The sequence below is a fragment of the Typopeltis vanoorti genome, chromosome 4 (assembly GCF_054136105.1).
Source record: "Typopeltis vanoorti isolate ZY-2024b chromosome 4, IOZ_Tvanoo_1.0, whole genome shotgun sequence".
NCBI lineage: Eukaryota > Metazoa > Arthropoda > Arachnida > Uropygi > Thelyphonidae > Typopeltis > Typopeltis vanoorti.
Window position 1 is genome coordinate 78,352,080 of NC_143552.1, and position 22,057 is coordinate 78,374,136.

The 22,057-nt window shown below is 34.2% G+C and overlaps 1 protein-coding gene across 1 annotated transcript in view; it reads left to right on the forward strand.

Annotated features, from left to right (window-relative positions):
• Positions 1 to 22,057, forward strand: part of LOC150107429 (cytokine-like nuclear factor N-PAC) — a 421,033-nt gene that overhangs the window by 373,470 nt on the left and 25,506 nt on the right. The window contains exons 11-13 of the mRNA XM_090391290.1: positions 7,505 to 7,667; positions 18,606 to 18,785; positions 20,266 to 20,390. Of these exons, the coding sequence (XP_090247416.1) occupies positions 7,505 to 7,667; positions 18,606 to 18,785; positions 20,266 to 20,390 (468 nt within the window). The remainder of the gene's footprint in view (positions 1 to 7,504; positions 7,668 to 18,605; positions 18,786 to 20,265; positions 20,391 to 22,057) is intronic.

The window sequence follows — 22,057 nt, forward strand, 5'->3', positions numbered from 1 at the left end:
GTGCCCATTCAAATTCATCTTTTAATTTAGTTGGACCAATTTTTTCCACTTCAAGTCTTGTTTCATCTTCTATAGCCTTGGCATCTAGATCTTTTCTACAATATAGATCTTCTAAGTACTCCTTCCATCTTTCCAAAATTTCTTCCTTATCTATTAAATATGTTCCCCTTGTTTATTTTTGATAATTGTACTTGTCATGTTTTTTGGCTTATTTCTTTTATAATGTTATAAGCTTTATCGATTCTCCCAATCTTTGTTAGATCTTCTATTTCTTTACTCTCTGTATACCATTGTTCTTTTGCTTCTTTACACTTTCTATTTATCATATTTTTTATATGTTTATATTTGTCTTTGCTTTCTTCCTTTAGGGAGGTTTTGTATTTCCTTCTTTCATCTATTAGATCTAGAATATCCTGGGTGATCCATGGCTTTTTTATTTGCTTGTTCCTTAATCCTAATCAATCATTGGCAGCCGTGATGATTGTATCCTTCAAATGAGTCCATTTTTCCTTTATGTTTTTCTTTTCTCTCTCCAGTTTTAATGCTTTCATCAGTTTGCTGTTTATAGTTTCTATGGTTTTCCTCTTTTTTCAGGTTATTTATGTTCCATTTGGGCCTTTTCCTTGGTTGTGACAGCTTTTTAAATTTCAGATTACATTTCAATAAAATGTGGTCACTGTCAACATTAGCTCCCGGATAACTTTTGCATGATTTTACTTGATTTTTAAATCTATTTCTTGTCATATTATAATATATTTGGTACCTTTCCTATATCCCCCTGGCATTTTCCAAGTATACTTCTTCTTTTTGGTATCTCATACCAGGTATTAGTAATGATCAGATTGAATTGGTGGCAGAACTCCAAAAGTCTATCTCCTCTTTCATCTTCATCCAAGTCTGTACTTTCACACCGCTCTACCATCTTTGCCTTCACCAATGACTGCATTCCAATCACCCATGACAATGAGATTATCTTCCCTTTTGGTGAGTTTGATTGGATTCTCAATATCATTACATATACTCTCTCAACTTCATCATCACTGTGGTCTCTATTAGACATATAAGCTTGTATTATTATAATATTTGTTGGTTTTGCTTCTAGTTTTACCATTATCAATCTGCTACTACATTTTACTGAGTTGATTACTCTTCTTCTTCCCTATTCCTTATTGAGAACCACTGCAACTCCATTTTTTGCTGTCTCATCACCTAAATAAATGATTCTGTAATCACCACTCCAGAAGTCTCCAGTTCCGTTTCATCTGATTTCACTAATTCCCAATATGGCTATTTTTAATCTGTCCATTTCTCTCTTCAAATTTCCCAATTTGTAGGAGTGTTCTCACATTCCATGTCCCAATGAATATACAAGGATTTCGCTGGTTTATGACCCCGAGAAGCCTTGCCTCTTCCCCTGCCATGCACAAGTATTGAGCCATTGTGTGCTTTACTATCTCTTTTAGAATGTCTGTCCATACTGCTATCTTACTAGGGAAAAATAGAACAAGGTGATATCCCCTTGCTTTCTTTGTCCAGCAATAGCCTTCTAGAGAGGCTCAATGTGCTAGCTGTTTCTCATTCTTCATGATTATCTGCCTACCACAGTATCCTTTACACCATTGTCACTTATGGTGACCTTCCACTGATCAGGATGAAAGTTGTTGCTGTCCCAACTTCCAGCGGACTGTAACTTATTGAATGGCGGTTACATCTCGCCATGTTGCATACCCGTCAGTGGAGATGTGTGTCTTTTTATAGAGATAACCATGCCGCTGTCTATCTCACCACTTCCTGTTGGTAGATGTCATCCCATTGTCCACGACTTCTTATTCACAGGTTTCCAGCTTATTTGCAGCTAACCTCTGTATCCAGAGGCCATTTCCCTATCTGCAACCTGAGGACGTGCTTGGTAGCATGCCCCAAGATTCTCAGTAAGATTTGCAAAATACCCCTCTACAGCTGCAATTATCTCTTGATTTGAAGAAAAATGCTGATCAGCGAGGAAGAGATTGAAGTCAGAGGGAGCCAAATCTGGGGAATATGGCGGATGTTGCAACAATTCATAGTGCAGATCCCTTCATTTTCTCATTGCCAAAACACCTTTGTGGGCAGGTGCATTGTCCTGATAAAAGATGATTTTTTTCTTCTGCAAACCGGGTCTTTTCTCACGAATTTTTTCGTCTAGTCTAGTTAAAAGATCGGAATCATATTTCCCAGTTATTGTTTTACCCTTTTCAAGATAATTAATAATATCTTCGGGATGCAAAATACCTTTAGCATCCCAAAATGCCAATGCCATAACCTTTTCTGCTGATGGAACTGACTTTGTCTTCTTTGGCGCTGAACAACCAGCTTCTGTCCACTGTTTTGACCGCTGTTTGAATTCTGGTGAATCCAAGTCTCATCCATTGTAATAAATTGATGCACAAAATCAGTTTTATTCTTGTTAAAACTCTCCAAGCACTGTTCAGAGATTTTCATGCTGGTGCATTTTTGATCTGTTGTGAGCAAGTGCAGCACCCATCTTGCGCAAAGCTTTTTCATTTGCAATTTTTCATGCAAAATTTATCCTACATGTTCTTTTGAAATGCCTGTAGTCTCAGCAATTTCACGCACTTTGACTTGCCGGTCATCCAGTACATATCGTGCACTTGATCAATGATTTCTGGTGGTGTTACACTTTTTGGACATCCTTCACTGGATTGTCTTCAAGGCTGGTATGGCCATGTTTAAACTCAGCAGCCCATTTCTGAATTGTCAAAAACGAAGGAGAAGAGTGCTCATAAACTTTTATGAACTTCGAATGAATTTCTTTTGGCATTAAACACCTTCTTTTACAAAGAATTTTATAACTGCATGATACTCAAATTTATCCATTTCAAGGAATACAGAACTTTTGCTTCAGACAGCTGTATAAAACAAACTACTTGATAGAATTACTTGCAATTTCACACAGATGCTTATGACAGGTGTATCAACTTAGTAAAAAAAATCTTGATAGCGTTGCCATCTATAGTCTAGGCCGAGAACCTTTCAGACCACCCTCGTAAATGACTTCATTTATCACCACAGTCTTGTTTGGAGGCCTGAAATGGCTATTTCCATGTTTCATCAACAGCGCCAAGTCTCCACCTCTGTTTGAGTCAAAGATGGCAAGGCAAAAAAGACCCAGAAGCAGATAAGCACATCAAGATTAGCTCTTTTACATCTTCTAAAACACTACTAACAAATAATGACCAATTTGGCAGAAAATTAGATAGGAACTAATAATGAAATATTGCTTGTGTTAGTGTGCTGTTATATCTGGTAACCTCTTGTCTGTATACAACAGAAAAATGTTGACTGACACTTTATAAGGTGTTTATAAAAAGACAAATAATGTTCTAACTACTTCTCCTCACTTGGTATGTTTTATCATACTACTTAAAGCCAAAAAGTGTGATTGCAGTCTGTTATTACAGGATGCCTTACAAGTATACATATGCATTTGGCTAACAACACTGAATGTATGGGTCAGGTATTGTGCTTATGCTTCATACCTTTGCTGTAAAATAGCCGAGTTCACTTCATGAAAATATATATATCCATTATGACTCTAATATGACTATACACCATGGCAAACTACTAGTCAAAGCAGTCTGTTTGTTTTTGGCAAGTTTTTGAATGCCTATTGTCTGCAGCAGAGAGTTTTAAATAGCATTATCAGTATGATTGGAACATTTCAGTGGTTCATAAATAGTGCGCAAATTCATAACAGCGGTGTTTACTATAATAAATAATAATATTTGTATGCCCCCCCCTTTCTCCCCTATCCTTTTTTTTTTTGGTGGGGGAGCTAGTTGAGCCCTCATCAGTAGGGCTCAACCAGCTCTCATCAGGAGATTAAGCATATATATATTTTTTTAACTGTAAATCCATGTGTGTTCACGGGACCAGTTTCCTTGTTCTGAGGGACAAAAACTCGAGTTTCCAGATGAAAAAAAAAAACCCTCTATCTCCTTAAGAGACTGGCTAACTCACCTTTAGTTGAAAGAGACCAGATAAAGGTTTCTCCCATCATAGATGGGAATCGAACCAAGTCTTTCCAACCAAAGGACTTTGTCTATACTGACTGAGCTACAAGGCTATGTAAGTTGACTGTACCTGAAATTGGATCCATGTAATGCTCTTTGTTCTGATAACTGCAGATTTTTGATCCTGTCATTATCATCTTGGGTGGCATCTTCATATTGAAGGTTCACAATTATGGATCTGTCCATTATACAACACTTGGGCTAATACTGCACAGGTGTTCCAAGAACCAAGTGCAGGGGAAAAATTCTGTATATATTTTTGACTATAGATACGTGTGTGTGTGTGCGTGCATGGGGCTGGTTTGTCTGTTCTGAGGAACGAAAAACCTGAGTTTCCGGGTAAAAACTCTCTACCTCTGTATGAGACTGACTAACTCACCTTTAGTCAAAAGAGACCAGATAAAGGTTCCACACATCATGGATGGAAATCGAACCCATGTCTTCCTGACCAAAAAGCTTCAATCTATACTGATTGAGCTACAGAGGCTAAGCTGACTGTACTTGAAAATGTAATGCCCTTTGTTTACTTTTGACTGCAAATTTTTGATCCTATATTATTTCAAAACTTGAAGGTATTAGGAAATTGAGGTACAAAAAATTTTATTCACCCAAAAGAATTATTCAAAGTCACAGATTAATTTATATAAATATTCTTGTTGATATCTTAGATAAGATCATTTAAATAGAAAAGTAATAACAGCTAACCTGAGATACTGCCATGCAATACCTTAGCTCAAAAAAAAAAATGAATTGGAACTAATATTCATTTTGATTGTTAGGTTGTTAGTTTAATAGTATAAAATATGTAGTCCTTTCTGTACAAATAGACTCTAACTTATGTAAATTATCCTGAAAGTGCTATGGAAAAAATTTCAAGTTATAAAAATTTTACTTAACATGCCTGCACACCACCCTATGCTGTTCATGCACATGACTTTCTCACTTTTGCTTCGTTTACTATTGAACATGGACGTGCTGTGTATTTGTATTTGCACACTAAATTTAATATCTTAGTATTTGCATTCACTGTAGTAGAGTGTGATTATGACTGAAAAAAGAAACAGAAGTAAACCCATGTGCAAATGCACCAGAATTGACCTAGAAATCAATGTGAAAATTATAAAAAAATATGAAGGTGAGCAAAACTTGATGACTATGTGATTTTGGTTTTACACCAAGATCACTGTCTCTTATCTAGAGATTTATGAAAAAAAAGAAGGAAAAAAAAAGTCACTGTTCAGTTATATCTTGATAATTTCATAGGAATGGTCAAATAACCAAATTAAACTTTATTTTTAAATTCTTCTGTTTTTCTCTTACTATTTAGACTATATTATATCACAGTGCATTAATAATTACATATTGAAATCTAATTTGGGTGTATCCTCTGAATAAAACTATCAGAAATAACCTTTAAGCGTAAAATTCATGTTTTGTAAAGGTTTGTGGAATGTAACTCTTACTTGTAACACTCATGCGTTGCACAGACACATATCTTTGTATTTAACTACCGTATATTATCGCGTATAATGTGCGATCCATGTATAATGCGAACTAGAAATTTTGTTTGAAAACTAGTCCTAAAATGCCATGTCCACGTATAATGCGATCTGTTAATCTTGTTCTATAACATTATAAATAATACAATACGAATTAATGAAAGAAATATTTATTTAAAAACAAAATGTCAAAATACAAGACGAATTAACGAAAGAAATATTTATTTTAAAACAAAATGTCAAAATACAATACGAATTAACGAAAGAAATATTTATTTTAAAACAAAATGTCAAAATCCTTTAAATTCTTCTTCATCTTTTGAGTCATCAAACATTTCATTTATAAATTCATCTGTAGGGATTGCGTCATCAGTGTAGCACTTGTCGTCATCGTCTTCATGCTCTCCAATTTGTTGTGCGTCATCCTTGCTTTCGTATATGACGTGATCTTCGGATCCATCCATTGAATTACTTATTCCACATTTAAGAAATAAGCGTTGCATCATTTCAGATGGTATCGAATCCCATGCTTCTTTAACCCAGCTGGTGAGTAGGGTGATCTCAGGCTTCTGAAAATTCCCACCCTTTGTCATCTTCACCAAACCAGATGACATCCATTCTCTCCATTTTTCACGTAAGTGATCTTTAAATGGCTTATTCAAGCTTACATCAAGCGGCTGCAAAACAGAAGTTAGACCACCCGATGACTACTAGGTCTGTACGTAGCTCACATGCTTTCTCTTTGTTTGCCTCTGTTAAATGCACCCGGAACATATCCCAGACTAGCATGCTTTGTTGATGTAACAAGCTACCTGGACGTATGTTCCATACTTGATCCAGCCACAATTGTACACCTTCTTCATCCATCCAACCTTTCTGATTGGCGTGAACAATTACACCTGGTGGAAATTTTATATGCTTCGGAATTTTCTTCCTTTTAAATATCACTTGGCTTTAATTTGGTTCCGTCTGCCATGCATGCTAGAATAATGGTAAAATGCATTTTTTCATGTCCCGTTGTTTTTATGAAGACACCCTTTTCACCAACTGAGTTTACTGTTCGATTCCCAGGCATATCAAAGTACATGGGCGTCTCATCCACATTGCCAATTTGGGAAAGTTCATATCCGTGACACTTCCGTAATTTTATGATAAATTTATGGAAGGACTGCACTTTTTCTTCTAGCTGCTTTGGTAACTTCTGCACAATTTTTGTTCGGTGTCGTAATGTTAATGCTTTGAGTTCCATAAATCTGTTGCACCACCCAGGCGAAGCCTGGGTGGTGCAACAGATTTATGGAATGCATACCTGGTGTGTCCTTGAATTTACCATTCTTGAGTTGTAGAGCTCGAAAACGAATTTGAACAAATACCTGGTGTGTCCTTGAATTTGCCATTCTTGAGTTGTAGAGCTCGAAAACGAATTGCATTTCTTGTTACTATAATGTCGTTGCATCAAAATCCATTCATTTAGCTCTTCTTCAAGTTCTAGTTCGAGTATCGAAAACATGATACAACACTCGTATTGTATCACGTTTTGTGATACAATACATGTGTTGTATCGGCGACGGAGAGTGCATGCGCAGATACGATGTGCACTCGGTCGCCGAATGCGAGTGGGTCAAGTAGATTTGGTTGCATAGGTATTAGGTAGTATATATTGTGTGTGCAAGTCTAATAAGATGTAATATTTTTTAGGATCCACATATAATGCGAACCCCTAACTTTAAGTAGTATTTTTTACCATAAATTTTTCGCATTATACGCGATAATATACGGTAATTTCATAAATTTGAATTCATGAAAAGAGCAATTTTTAATTTAAAAAAATCCTAGTCAACTCTGATGGTAGTTTATTTATTTAGCTTTGAAACACTTTAAACTCAAATACTGAAAATTATATATAATTAGATTTTTTTTTTCCCCTTTCAGGTTATTCTGTCTCGAGGTGGTCGTTTCTTAGAAGCCCCAGTTTGTGGTTCCAAGAAAGCAGCAGAAGATGGTACTTTAATTATTCTTGCTGCTGGAGATAGGTCACTCTTTAATGAATGTGGCCCATGCTTTCAGGCTGTTGGAACCCATGCTTTTTATCTTGGTATGATTTTGATTATAATTTTTGGACTGTCTGAATATAAATAATAGATATCATTCTATTCATATTATGACCTTTTTTTTGACCACTAGTATTAATAAATTAAAGACTTGATTCTGTATGTTAGTCAAGTAAATAATAGTTTAACATCCGACGTTTCACTGAGTAATGTCTGTCAGCATTTTCAAAGGATACACTGGTAAGCAATAGAAAGTAACAAAAACTAGGAAACTAACCGACAATTCTAAAAATTATATATAGTTATCACTGTGTGTGATAACAGTACGACACGTGATACAATACGCATGTTGCAAGTACAACATTTTATTTGTTGAGATATTTATTGTAATTTTCATGAAAATTCATTTCTTTATGGTTAAATGATCCGATTAGAGTTTTCCATATATCTGATAGGATTAGGCCTTGATTCTTATTTAAGTTACCTGTTGAACGGGTGACTGTAGCAGCTTCTTTGAATGTTCTGGAATGTTAGTTCTCTTCTATGTAGGGCATATGACTCATATCCCATTCAATATTATGGTTGGTAGAGTCAAAGTGGGAAGAAAGGCCTGATATATCTTGTCTGTTATTCCTTACATAGCCTATGTGAGGCTATGTAAGGAATAATACCAACCATAATATTAATGGGATATGAGTCATATGCCCTACATAGAAGAGAACTACCATTCCAGAACGTTCAACAGGTAACTTAAATAAGAATCAAGGCCTAATCCTACCAGATATATGGAAAACTCTAATCAGATCATTTAACCAAAAAGAAATGAACTTTCATGAAAATTACAATAAATATCTCAACAAATAAAACTTTGTACTTGCGACACGCGTATTGTATCATGTGTCGTATTGTTATCATGCACAGTGATAACTTTATATAATTTTTAGAATTGTCGGTTAGTTTCCTAGTTTTTGTTACTTTCTATTGCTTACCAGTGTATCCTTTGAAAATGCTGACAGACATTAGTCAGTGAAAAGTCAGATATTAAACTATTATTTACTTGACTAACACACAGAATTAAGTCTTTAATTTATTAATAGATATCATTATTTAGCTTTTGATTGATGATGCCCATCATTATCATTTCCTGATATGTAACCTCAGGATAATATGATAATATTACCTAATTAAGTTTATATTAGTATTAACTTCCTATCAGCAATTTTCTTCTAAATTTACATATATATTTTATAAAATCTTCAGTATTATCAAATCTATTCTTGATCCACCTAGAACTTTATTGTCCTCTGAATCTTTTTCCAGTCATCCTGGCAACCTAACACTTTCTGTGCTATCCTTTACTTCCTCCATTCCTTGTAAGTGACCACGTCTACCACTTTAGATTAGCTTGTCTCACACATTCTCAAATGGTAAAGATGCTGAATCTTTCTATCTTAATTTTTCATATGATTCTGCCACTGATGCCAGCATTTCATTCCATAATTTTCCTAGTAATAGCATGTCTATCGTGTCTGGTTTTGGATGAATTATGTCTAACTCAACTTTCAGATTCATTTATTAAAATTAATTTAATCTAATTTCTCGTATTCCATATAAATTTATTCAACTCCCCATCATATCAGCTTGTTATTCTATTAACTAATTTCATATTTCCAATTGTAATTATTTATTTGAAGCTTTTTTACATTTTCTGAGGCTCTCCATTGAGAATGTAGTTGATATTTTTCATCTTCTGCTTATACAGCAATCCTTCAATTAATGCGTGTAATACATTCTTTAAAACGGACATATTAATCGAAAATGCACTAATCAAATATAATAACCTATGGGAAAAAGTATAATTTGTTCCTCAAATTTCTTTATTGATCCTTAATTTTTTAATAAAAGAATTAGGGTATATCTCAGGGCCTAGATAAATCAAAATGAAACTGAAAGTCAGTAAAACATATTCAGAATATAAATTTATTATTCTACTTCTTAACAAAGAATAGAGCTGACATAGTTTGGCTGGCATTCTGTTTCTTTTTTTTTTTTTTTTCATGCAACCGATGGTATATCCCTATTGCCTTTTCTACTCTTATGCCAATTTTACTGCTTCTCTCTTCATCAGGTTCAACCTATTGCTGCTTAAAAACTTCGATTGTGTAAAAAATATTTTCAAATTGTTTCTGTGAAAATCTCTTTTGGCTGACTGTCAGTGGTTAAATTTTCTTCATGATCTTCCCACTGCATCCAAATTTAGCAGGTCATAATCACTCCTTTCCTCAGGATGAGATTTAATTCTTGGACGTTATCATTGTCAATCTCATTAAAAGTTCATGATGCCTGATGTTGGCAATTTCCTCAACAACGTTATCCATTTCATTTGAAAAGCCTCTAAAATCATTTGCACAGTGTGAAAGAATGTGCTTCCAAATGGCTCGCATGTTGCTAGCAATAATTTCACTCAACTTTGTGACTTTATAACCAGGCTTGAGATTTCTCTGATTTGGCCAGAAAAGTCTTTGAAGGCATTTGCTTCCTAAAAAGGCCAGTTTCATTGACATTACATATTGGTTGGTCACAATAGTCCCCCCTTCCACAATTTTCTTCAAAATCTCTGGATAATTTACAGCCACTTCCTTATCTGCACTTGCAGCTTTGCCTCTGATTCAAACATTATATAGGCTATTTATCTTTTTGAAATGCTCAAACCACTCAGCACTAGCATGGAATTCTTCTTTTCCATAATTCATAGCCCTTTCTTTCAAGGTTGCAAAGAAACTTAATGCTTTTGATTTAATAAGGTCGGTGCTTAATGGGATTTCTTTTCAGTTACAATCTTCGATCCATGTAGAAAGAAGTCTCTCTAATTCAATCATTATAATACTTTGATTGCGAGTGGTCTGCATGCATGATGAACTTGAAGCAGCCTTACCTTTCTCTGTCCAGCAGTTTTGCTTAAAATTGCACTTATATTTGATTCACCTATTTTGTATTCTTGTCCTATCTTTGCTCTGAACTTGCCTTGTTCAGTTTTCTTTTTTTATTTTAAGTTTTTCTTCCAATGAGATTACTTTTTGAATCTTTTTCACGCTTCCACTTTTTTTCCTCACTAATTCTTTTACTCATGATTAAAGGTTGGGAATATACTTTAAAATAAAAAACTAAGAAAAACAATTGCAAAGGAGACACAAGATATGGTCAGTAAAATGCTATGTAATTAGCAGACAAAATAAATTTTGGAACATAATGTACATGGAATGTGCTTGGATAGTGATGTTTTCTCCCTGGTGCAGGACACCAGAGTGTACAGAGGATTTGAAATTGGAAGTGATCACTATTTAGTCTTGAGCAGGATAAAATTAAATTTCATATTGAAAAGAATAACATGTAAAAAAGTTTTAAAGCGAATAAAAGTTGAGCAGCTCTCAGATGTGAACTGTAGACTAAAATACAGAAATATTATTGAAAAGAAAATGAAAGAGTTTGAGAACAGAAATCAAACCTTGGAGATTCAGTGGCAAACTCTGAAGGAAACATTGATTGATTCTGCCAGAGAGGCATGTGGTGAGGTTGTGTGCAAGGATAAAAAAATCAGAACTACCTGGTGGACACAGGAAGTTAAAGAGGCAGTGAAGGAAAAGAAAAAAGCATATCAAAAGTTCCTGGCAAATAAGTCAGTTTTTACTCTTACAGAAATACAGAGACAAATGTAAGAAAGCTAAACAGTGTGTAAAACTAGCTAAACAAAAGTCATGGGAGGACTTTGGCAAGAATATAGAAAATAAATATCAAGAAGGTGGCAAAATATTCTGGAGGTTGTTAAAGAAGCTTAGGAATGGAGGAAAGAGTGCTGTAAAAGGAATTAGAGATGATAAAGGTGAAATGAAAACAGGAGAAAAAGATATCCTTGAAGTATGGAGTAATTACTTTGAAAAACTGCTAAATGAAACAAGCAGTGATGACAGCACAGTGATAAAAAACACTGACCAGGCATGCAGTTAGGAATACATATCCATACTTGAAGTAGAAAAAGCCATCAAAGGCTTGAAATGTGGAAAGGCAGCAGGAGTAGATGATATTCGACCAGAAATGCTGAAGTATGGTGGTATAAAAGTCTTACAGTGGCTGCACTGCATAGTTCAGAAAGCCTGGACAGAGGGACGAATTCCCGATGATTGGAGTAGAGCTCTCATAGTACCCATATATAAAAAGGGAAATAAAACTGAATGTGAGAATTACAGAGGTATTTCTCTACTGAGTGTTCCTGGCAAGATCTATGCAAGTATACTTGAGAAACAGTTGAGAAGAATTGTGGAAGAAAAGCTTGGTGAAGAACAAGCTGGATTCAGGCCAAATAGAGGCTGTCAGGATCAGATCTTCACTTTACGACAAATAGTCGAGAAAGCATGGGAATATAACAAAGATCTGTATTTAAGTTTTGTCGATTTGGAAAAGGCATATGACAAGGTGCCAAGAGAGAAGCTATTCAATACGCTGCAGTTATATGGTGTCCATGGGGCATTATATCAAGCAATACTTAGTCTTTATTTGAGTTGTGAGTCAGCAGTTAGAATTGAAGGAAGTACAGGAAGATGGTTTAATGTTAAATCTGGTGTGAGACAAGGATGTACATTATCCCCTCTGTTATTCATTATCTATATGGATCACATTATGAAGGAATGTGGTATTAAACCTGATATCAAAATCGGAGATGTTAATGTCAGCTCTTTGCTTTATACGGATGATGTTATACTTCTAAATAAATCCGCTACAAGTCTGCAAGATTCTCTGACTAAATTGAATAGCTGTTGTAATAGATATGGTATGAAGGTCAGCAATAAAAAGACAAAGACAATGAAAATAGGCAGACTCATTGAAAATGTCAACTGTGTTGTGAATGGAGAACCTGTGGAACAAGTAAACCATTTCAGCTACTTAGGCACAATTTTTACTGAAGATGGTAAACTAAATATAGAAATAGACATCAGAATCAGCAAAGCTGGTATGGTGGGAAGTCAATTGAATAAATTCATATGGAATAAGAAAGAAATTAATCGGAACACTAAATTAGCTGTATACAAGACTGTGTTCAAACCAGTTTTAACTTATGGATCTGAGAGCTGGGTCAGAAGTAAAACACTTGACCAAAGACTAGAGACCGCAGATATCAGAGTCTTGAGAAAGATTAGAGGCGTGAACAGATGGCATCAATGGCAATATCATATTAAAAATGAGGATATTAGGAAAGAACTTGGCATTGTCAGCATCCAGGAATGCGTTAGCAGAGCTAATCTCAGATGGTATGGTCACTTAAATAGAATGGGAGAGGAAAGATTAGCAAAACAAGTGTTCTCTGCCAGGGTGGCAGGAAAACGACCCAGAGGAAGACCAAGATATAGGTGGATTGATGCGGTACAAAGTGCCTTAGACGATAGAAATATAAGATCTGATAATGTTGGAGTCTTGACAAGTAACAGACTGATTTGGAGGAAAATTGTAGATAGGAAGTTAGTAATGATGTAATTTTTTCATGTAGTACTGTCATATCCTGTACACCCCTTGAGGGTACATGGCAGGAATTTGATGATGATGATGATGATGATGTACATGGAAATACTTAATGTAGTACAGTACAGTATGCCATTAAAAAATAACTTTGTAAAATGTTTTAAATCAGTAACTAAATTATTTCATCCTGGTGAGTGACTTTTTTTAAATAGTTAGCCATCCCGCCATCGGTGTGGATGTTTGTTTGTGAAAATACTAGTGGTGGTTTTCAGGAGTAGATGGCGTTGGTGTAGATGATGAAGGTAGTTGCAGTTGGTGAAGACTGATAGTGTAGAGTAGGTACCCTCCCTCGATGAGTCTTTGGACTCCCTGGAGATGTTATGTAATAATAATAATAATAAATGTATAGATAGAAAATTTTTAAAATCTGTAACGTTTATTTTTATGATGTATAAATGCGCACTAATTGAATTTTAGAGGGCGCATTAATTGTATTTGGGTCTAGAAAAAAAATGACACACTAATCGAAGACGCATTAATTGAGGGATTGCTGTATGTATATATATAGCTTTTGTCTTTTTATTGTTGTGTTTTTTTAACCAAATTTATTATAGTAAAGAACTAATTTAATATATGTAATTTTGATATCAGGTATAGTGTCACTTTCCTCTTTATAATGTGATCCATATAGATGATGAATAACAGTAGGGATAGTATGCACTTGTCCTGATTTCACATTAAATCATCTTCCTACACATATTGCTTTATATAAGATTCTATTTACATCATATAACTGTAGTATTTTAAAGAGCTTCCCTCTTGGTACCTTATATATATTTTCTAGATTTTCAAAACTTACATGCAGCTATATTCTCGTTATTTCTCAACTGTTTGTTATAACAGTGCTAGCTTGGTTGGCCAAGTGGTTTACGTATCCACTCTCCAGCCCAAAGGCTGTGAGTTCAAGTCCTGCTGTGGTCATAGATGTTTGTGATTGTCTGTGAAAATACTGGTCGTGGTGGGCGGCAGATGGCGTCGGTGTAGTTGGTGAATTGAGTGGTAGAGACAGAGAGCTGTAGAGTAAGTGCCCTCCCTTGATGAGTCTTTGGACTCCCTGGGGGATGTCATGTAATAATAATAATAACATAAAGATCTGGCCAAAGACACCCGTCTACATAGTTTGTTCTTCTCTTAGTTTCTCTTCTGCAGTTTATCTTAGCATCTCTACAAATATGGCTGCAAAAATTTTATCTGGAAAACTAGGAAATTCTTTTGTAATTCTTGCATTTAGTTTTACTTCCCCTTTTGGAAGTAATTGGACCTTCAGGCCAGGCCTTCTGAATTATGCAGAGAAATAGCTACTGTAAAACTTTTATACCATATTTGAGAATTTCTAGTTACATATCATCTACTCCAGTTGTATTTCTACATTTCAGATTTCTCACAGCCTTTTCTACTTGAATATTGAAATTCAGCATTTCATCCTAGATATTTTCTATCACTGATCTGCCACTTCTTATTTCATTTAATAATTTTTCATGGTATTAGTTATTTCAGACATCCTGACTGTCTTTTTCTATTTTTGATGTCCTTATTATCTGTAGTTCCTTTAACAGTAGCTTTCCTCCATTTCTAAGTTTATTGTTGTAGTCTCCAGAATATTTTACTGCTTATATGATATTTATCTTCTGTATTCAGGATGAATAGATAGAAAAGTGATATTCTATGGGGAAATAATATAGTTTGTGAAGGGGAAAGTCTTGTCTTGCTAATTTACTCATTTTTTATTGTAAAGTTGGATAAGGAAAATGGTTATACCATGATATTGTCAGACTTTGCAAAGGCATTTGACAAGATATCACATGGAACCCTATTACATAAGTTGAAGATGAAAATGAAGCTGGTGACATGGATAAGATAGTGGCTAATGGGCATCAGGGAGTAGTATAATATGGTAGAGCTGAATCAAAGAGCAGATGACTAGTGGTGCACCGCAGGACTTGGGCTACTGCTGTTAATGATATTGGGAATGATTTAAGGGGAAATATTCAGTTGTGCATCAGTGATGCTAAACTAAGGAGACTAAGGAGGGCAGTAGTTTGCACTGCTGTAAAAAGAGAAGCCACCAAAGGTCTCCTTGCTGACTTATTTTCAGATTTTATTTTTATTTAAAAAATATATATACCGCTGCCTATTGATCGTAACTGTTTTATAAGAAAATTTAAAGAAACAGAAATGTTTTATAATCCTACACCATGTTTAGCCTGCATTCATCAAAAATTTAACAACCGCAGATCTGGGGTATGACATGCATTATGCCACTGAACATGTCAACAACTAGCATTGTATTGTATTAACTAACACTTTTGTATTAATTAATACAATAGTTTTTCTGGTTACTTTGTTTATATATATATTAGTTTTGAAGTTCTTTATGTAATTAATTCTTTCTAGTCTTTTTTATATGTCTTGTATCTTTGATGATGTAAGTCTAACGACTTACAAAATTTATAGAGTTATATCGTTTATTTTAATAAACCTCTTTTATGTTTATTAAACATAAAAGAGGCTTTATGTTTAGAAACATCTGTCTGAATACTGGAAATTGAATGAAGATTTGCTAAATCACAGAAATATTTGTATTAATCTATAAAATTGTATGGTTAAAATTATAATGGCAAGTTTGAATTTACAGAGTGCTTTAAACACTCTACAGAGAATTAGATTATATGAAAAGAAATTACAATCCTTTATAGAATCAGATACAAATACAGAAACAAAAGTTTTATAGTTTGACACTCAAATATTTTGAAAGTGATTGGGACCTTATGAAAATGAAAATCTTTATTATTATTATTATTAATGTTCCTCCAAGGAAGCTAATAACTCATTGAAGGTTGAGCCCTTTTAGTCAGTTATACTTAATACCCATCATATATCTTGTTGAACATATTCACCAAAGACACACTCACAACATCTAACAGTAGCTCATTCTACAATTTCACCGCATGCCACGAGAAGAAAAATTAACCGCACATACTTCCTAATCATATCCCTAGCCTACCTCTAGGGATGACCCCAGTTTCTACTTCTGCCAGCTATAAGCTGCAAAATCTTGCTTATGTCTAGACTGTAAGATCCCCTTACTAACTTGTATGTTTCTTTCATATCTCTTCTCCTCTTCTTTCTCTATTCCTTAAACCTGGACAACCAAATTCCCTCATCTGTCTCCTCATTTACACAGTTTTACACTAGTTATTAAGTTATTACATGAATTAACCACCTTAGCAATATGGCATCTAAGCTTGGATTTTGATATTCTGTTCACTATAATCTTTCTATAGTTCTATATAACTTTCTATATAATTCTAGTTTCATTGACTATATGCAGCAAATTTTCATTAATGTAATCTCTGTTTGCAATGTTCTCTATCTCCAAAATGCATAACATTACACTTGGCATTATTCAACTGATATTTATTGCATTTGTCCATGTATCATACTTGCTAATATTCTGTATCAGCTAATATCCCTTATCATTATCCTCAACTTAGCATCATCAGCAAATAATTGTATATTACAGTTTCTATATTAAATTCTATACTTTGGCTACTGTTGTAGCCAAAGTATGGAAACCACTCTGCAATATCCCAGGGTGATCAGCAATCCTCTGTAGAGGATCCTAATGCTGTCTACCTACCTTTGGGATGCAATTCCTAACTAGTCTCTCCAGTACCTTAATAATAATACTGATTGGTTTGTAATTTTCTACATCATTCTTAGTTCCACCCAGATATAATGAATTTATCTTACTTTTCTTGCACTCATTAAGAATCATGCACATACTGAGACTCAGTTGAACAACCAGGTCAGGAATATTGCCTACTCTCTTGCACATTCCATCAGCACCTATGCACAATATTCTATCTGATATGACTGCTGTATTCAAATCAAGCTCTTGCAGCTCTTCTGACATCTTTAATACCTGGACATCATCTATCCCTCTACTTTCATGCAGTTCTTCCCCCCCCCCCAAAAAAAAAAAAAAAAACAGCCATAGAATTAATGGTTCTGCCAGGAATGAATGAATGCCTTACTAAAGAATGCATAATAACTCATCTGTTTTTAGTATATCTAATCCTTCCCAGCAATAAAATTATCTTGAATTCCTCACCACGACTCTCTCTCTCTGTGTGTGTTTGCAATGTTCATTATATTTCCTCTAGCTTGTTCATTATAATACTCCTGAACCTCATCATCACTCTTCTCTGGATATCTGATCCATAATGTTCTCTTTTATGTAGCTCTTGCTTTAAAAAGTGTGATTCATTCATTTAACTTCTATGTGAGTTATTCTCCTAACTTTAGGAATGCAGTCATATAGACTGCATCCCTAGTAGACCCTTTGGCTATTTACCTTAATACTACATAATAATTTGAATACATTTTGATTCCTCTACAGTTTCTCAAGCTGCCTTCTCAGTTTATATAATAACCTCCCTTCAAAGTTCTCACATGCATTGTCACTTCCCAAGTTAAAACTACATAATTATTCTTGCCAAGGAGTTTATAATGGTCACTCCTAGACAGATTCTCATATGCTGTTAATAGATCTAATGTTCTTGTACCATGAATCTTTTTCATTACTTGCTGCTTAAAATGGCTATACTGGAGTACTATGAATTCACTTGCTCTTATCTTGCATGCTTTCTCCTTTCAGTCTTTATCTTCATAGTTAAAATTACCATAACTAATGATAGTCCTTGTATTAAGGTTTGTCTATGCACTTTGCAGTCCTCTTCAGATCATCCTGGTCTATAGCAGCAACCAATTGTGTATAATGTCCCACTAATGTCTATCTCATTAGCAAGAAACCCCACCTGTATTTATCTTGTCTGTCCTCCCTGAGTACACTGAACCCATTGCATTCTATTCCTGTAATAGTATTCTCCTCTGTTAACCGGTTATCACTAATGCCAGTAATTTTTGATCATGCTACATCCACTAAGCTAAAAACTCCTTGCTGGTGTTGCTCTAATATAATGGTTGGCTATCATGCATATACTATACATGATAGCCAGTCTGTATGGATTGTTTTGGTATTGCACTACTTAAAACTCCAAACTGTTTAGCAGTCCATAGATATTTGCCTTTTATTAGTGGGTTTGATAAAGGATTTCACTGGCTTGAGTTATTTCAGACTGTTTCGGATTTCTGCCTTGCTCTGACAAGAAGCAAGGCTGTTAGGTTACCACCGAAGCCTTTTATCAAAAGCACTAAAGTTTTAAAGACATTTTCCTTCTTGGTATAATATGATAATAGTAGTATTTATTATCGTTTAATCTTTTATTATGTTAATAATGATTTATATTTTGTTAAAATAATGTTTTCCAGTAGTTATGCTATCGTGGTCTTTTTGGTTCATATTTCTTTACAAATCCTAGGTGATAAAACTTTGCAATTATTTGCAGGTGAAATAGGTAGTGGATGCAAAATGAATCTGGTTATCAACATGATCCTTGGGACTATGTTAGCTGGATTGGCAGAAGCAATGGCTCTAGCAGATAGAACTGGCCTTTCTCTAAAAGATATGGTTGAGGTCCTAGAACTGGGTGCACTTAATTGTCCAGCTATCAGAGAAAAAGGAAGAGGTTAGTTTTAAAATTTAATCACTTGAAATTTTTTCTTTCCCTCATTAAATGCTTAAACATAGGTAGCAGATAATGTAAACACTTATGTGATTACTCAGCAGTTATCTTAAACATTATTGTGGCTCAAATTTTATAACTAGAATTGTTATAATAGCTTCATTAATTGTTATCAGTTGCTTTTTGTTTAAAAATCACTATCACTAATTTGCTTTCATGTGCTTGTAATTCTTTTAACACTTTAAATTAATAGATGTAATTATTTATTTTATAAATGTCATATTAATACAAGTGACATTTCATTTGTACTTCTTTTCAACAGCTCCCATATAGTGATTTCTTAAGTAATTTAGATAAAGAAGCCCACTCATTAAAACTTTGGGAGGAAGAATAATGGGGTATGCAAAAGAAGGCAGTTGAAGAAAATATGGCACTCATCACAGTTTCCTTATCATCCAGTATATCATTGCCACTCCTGATCCTATTTGTATTGATGGCATCTTGTTCTGTAAATGGTGTCAACTATTAAAACTAGATACATTAGATAAAACTTGTAATAAAAATTACATTAGAATATGGAACATTCACAAAATGAAAATGTAAATGTTAGACAGAGATGTTGCTTAAGGATCAAAGTTAGATAACTAGAAAGAGACCCCCCCCCCCACATGGCCTTTAAGGAATACTGAGAATGGAAGACTTCTGACAGCTAATGTTCAATCTTCCTTTTGTGATGTGAACCTATTACTATGCATCCACCTGAATACTGAATATGAATATGAACTTAACAACGAAATTGTATTGTATTCACGAATGTTCCAGTATTTCAATAATCGAATATCATTATTGAAATACTGACATGTTCAGATGACTGCAAAGCTTTAACTTAGAGAATCCATAAAATGATGGAGGGGTGTTGATTTGTATCTGCATAGAAGAAGAAGAGGACTCAACTGAGCTTGCTTGTACTTGTTAGAGTGAGTTTCCTGAAACTGCAACAGTAAGCTCACCAAAAGATGTTAGTGGCACTTATAGTTTTAGATTGCTTAATATGTAGTTTCTCTGAATTGATATACAGCACTTGTTTCGGAAGAAGTGAAATCTCACATAAGCGAACACATGTGGATAGTGTTCAGAATGGAGAATTAATTTTTAAAACTTAATTTGGCACCTTTGTACAGCACACAACTTGCACACCTGCTTGTGGCAGCCCTGCCTTTTATGATATTTCATGATTTATGACTTTTTTTTTTTTTTTTGTGGAATTATTTTTAAAACTGTATTATAGAGAGGAGTGTTGGGGGTTGTATATTTTACCAAGTCAAGTGCTTGTTAATCTTCATAATAATTAATTAAAAAAATAAAAGAAAAGAAAAATCAAATGAGAAATATATAGTTCAATTAACAAAAATTTGGGTTGATTATACTTTGTGTGTTAATTTACAAGTAGTTTGAGTTATAATATTGATATTTCCTTCATTAGCAATAATCGAAGGAACATTCCCTACAAATATGCCACTACAGCATATGCAGAAAGATTTACATTTAGCTCTTGGAATAGGTGATCAGCTGAATCAGCCTCTACCTCTTACTGCTGCAGCTAATGAGGTAAGTACTGTAAATATTTTCAGAAGTGTATTTATTTAGATGTGATTTGTAAATCTTAATAATTAATAAAAGATTTATTTAAAAGTTCAATAGAAATTTTAAATTTACTATTTTTATCTAGTTAACAAAACAAGGTAAAAAATGAGTATAAAACGGAAAAAAAATTAATAAAAAATATGAGGAAAAATCCTTTGACTCTTCCATGGTAGTAATGTATGTATATAATACATACATGCTAACTCATATCACCACCCTTCGCAAAAACTAGGAGTCATTAACACCCTCAAAAAAACAGAGCTATAACAATTTATTCTAATGAACAAGCTCTTTATACCAGAATTACAAATTATTAGCAATACATTCATAAATAATGCCTATAACAAAAATACTATTAATAAAGTTCTCCATAAAACTTCATCAAAAAATAATATAGATTACAGTAAAGCCATTCCCATAACATACATTAAAGGGTTATCAGAAAAAATTGATAGAATGCTACACAGTTATAATTTTAATGCCACTTTTAAACCACCTATAAAATTAAAAAACATATTCAACTCCTCTAAGGATCCTTTTCCCCCCATTGGTTCACCCTGGAGTTTAATGTATCTATTGCACCTGTAACTAACCTTATATCGGGAAAGCTGGATGTACAATCCCTGCCCGTCAAAATATTCATAAAATGACACATTACATTTAACAATTTTGGTGAAGCAGACCTCTCAGATCATGCTCTTAACACCCTACACCAAATTGATTGGAAAAGTACTTGTTCTTTACATCATACAAAAACCTGGTATGAACGAAAATTTAAAGAAGCCTATAAAATTTTGATTAACTGCCCTAATCTTAACAATAATGGTTTCATAAAAATCCCAGGAATTTGGATGGCACACATTCAGCCCACTTAGTTCTTCAAGTTTCCAGCAAAACCTGACTTTAGGACTCGAAGCAATTTTCCAGCTTTTATTGGCCACCATCCGTACTTGTTTGTTTTAATTTATATGTATACTTATATGAGTAACTTTTTGTGTGTGTGTGAACATGTTGCTCTCTAGCATAATTTAATTTTGTAACCTAATAGATAATAATAATAACAGGACTCTAGCTTTGATGTAGTAAGATTTTTTTTTTTTTTTTCGTTAGAGGTCATGCCAATAGTTTTAACGGTTGACCAGTAACTTTAGCATACCATGTAGATTGTAATGCGGCTTGTTTTTTTGTATATATGTGTATACTCCAGATGATGATCTTAATGGGAAGGTCGAAACGTCGAGGGATTATTTTGGTTTATATCAAACTGAAGTTTTACTCTAACATGGTAGTTGAATTCCTGATTACCTTGCCTATCTTTGCATCATCAACAAATAGCTTTATATCACTTGATAAACCCATCCCAATATCATTAAACATTGAATAACAATGGAGCAAGCACTGATCCCTAGGAATACACCACTGGTCACCTTAATTCTTGTAGAATCACATCTCTCATATACCACTTTTCGATATCTGTCACTCAGCCATTCTCTTATCCAAATTAGTAATTTATAATCCAGTGCTATATACTCCAACTTATGCAACAGCCTTCTATGCAGAATCCTGTCAAATGCTTTAGCATACTCCAAAAGTGTCATGGTGTATCCGTTTCTAACTCAACCACACCATTG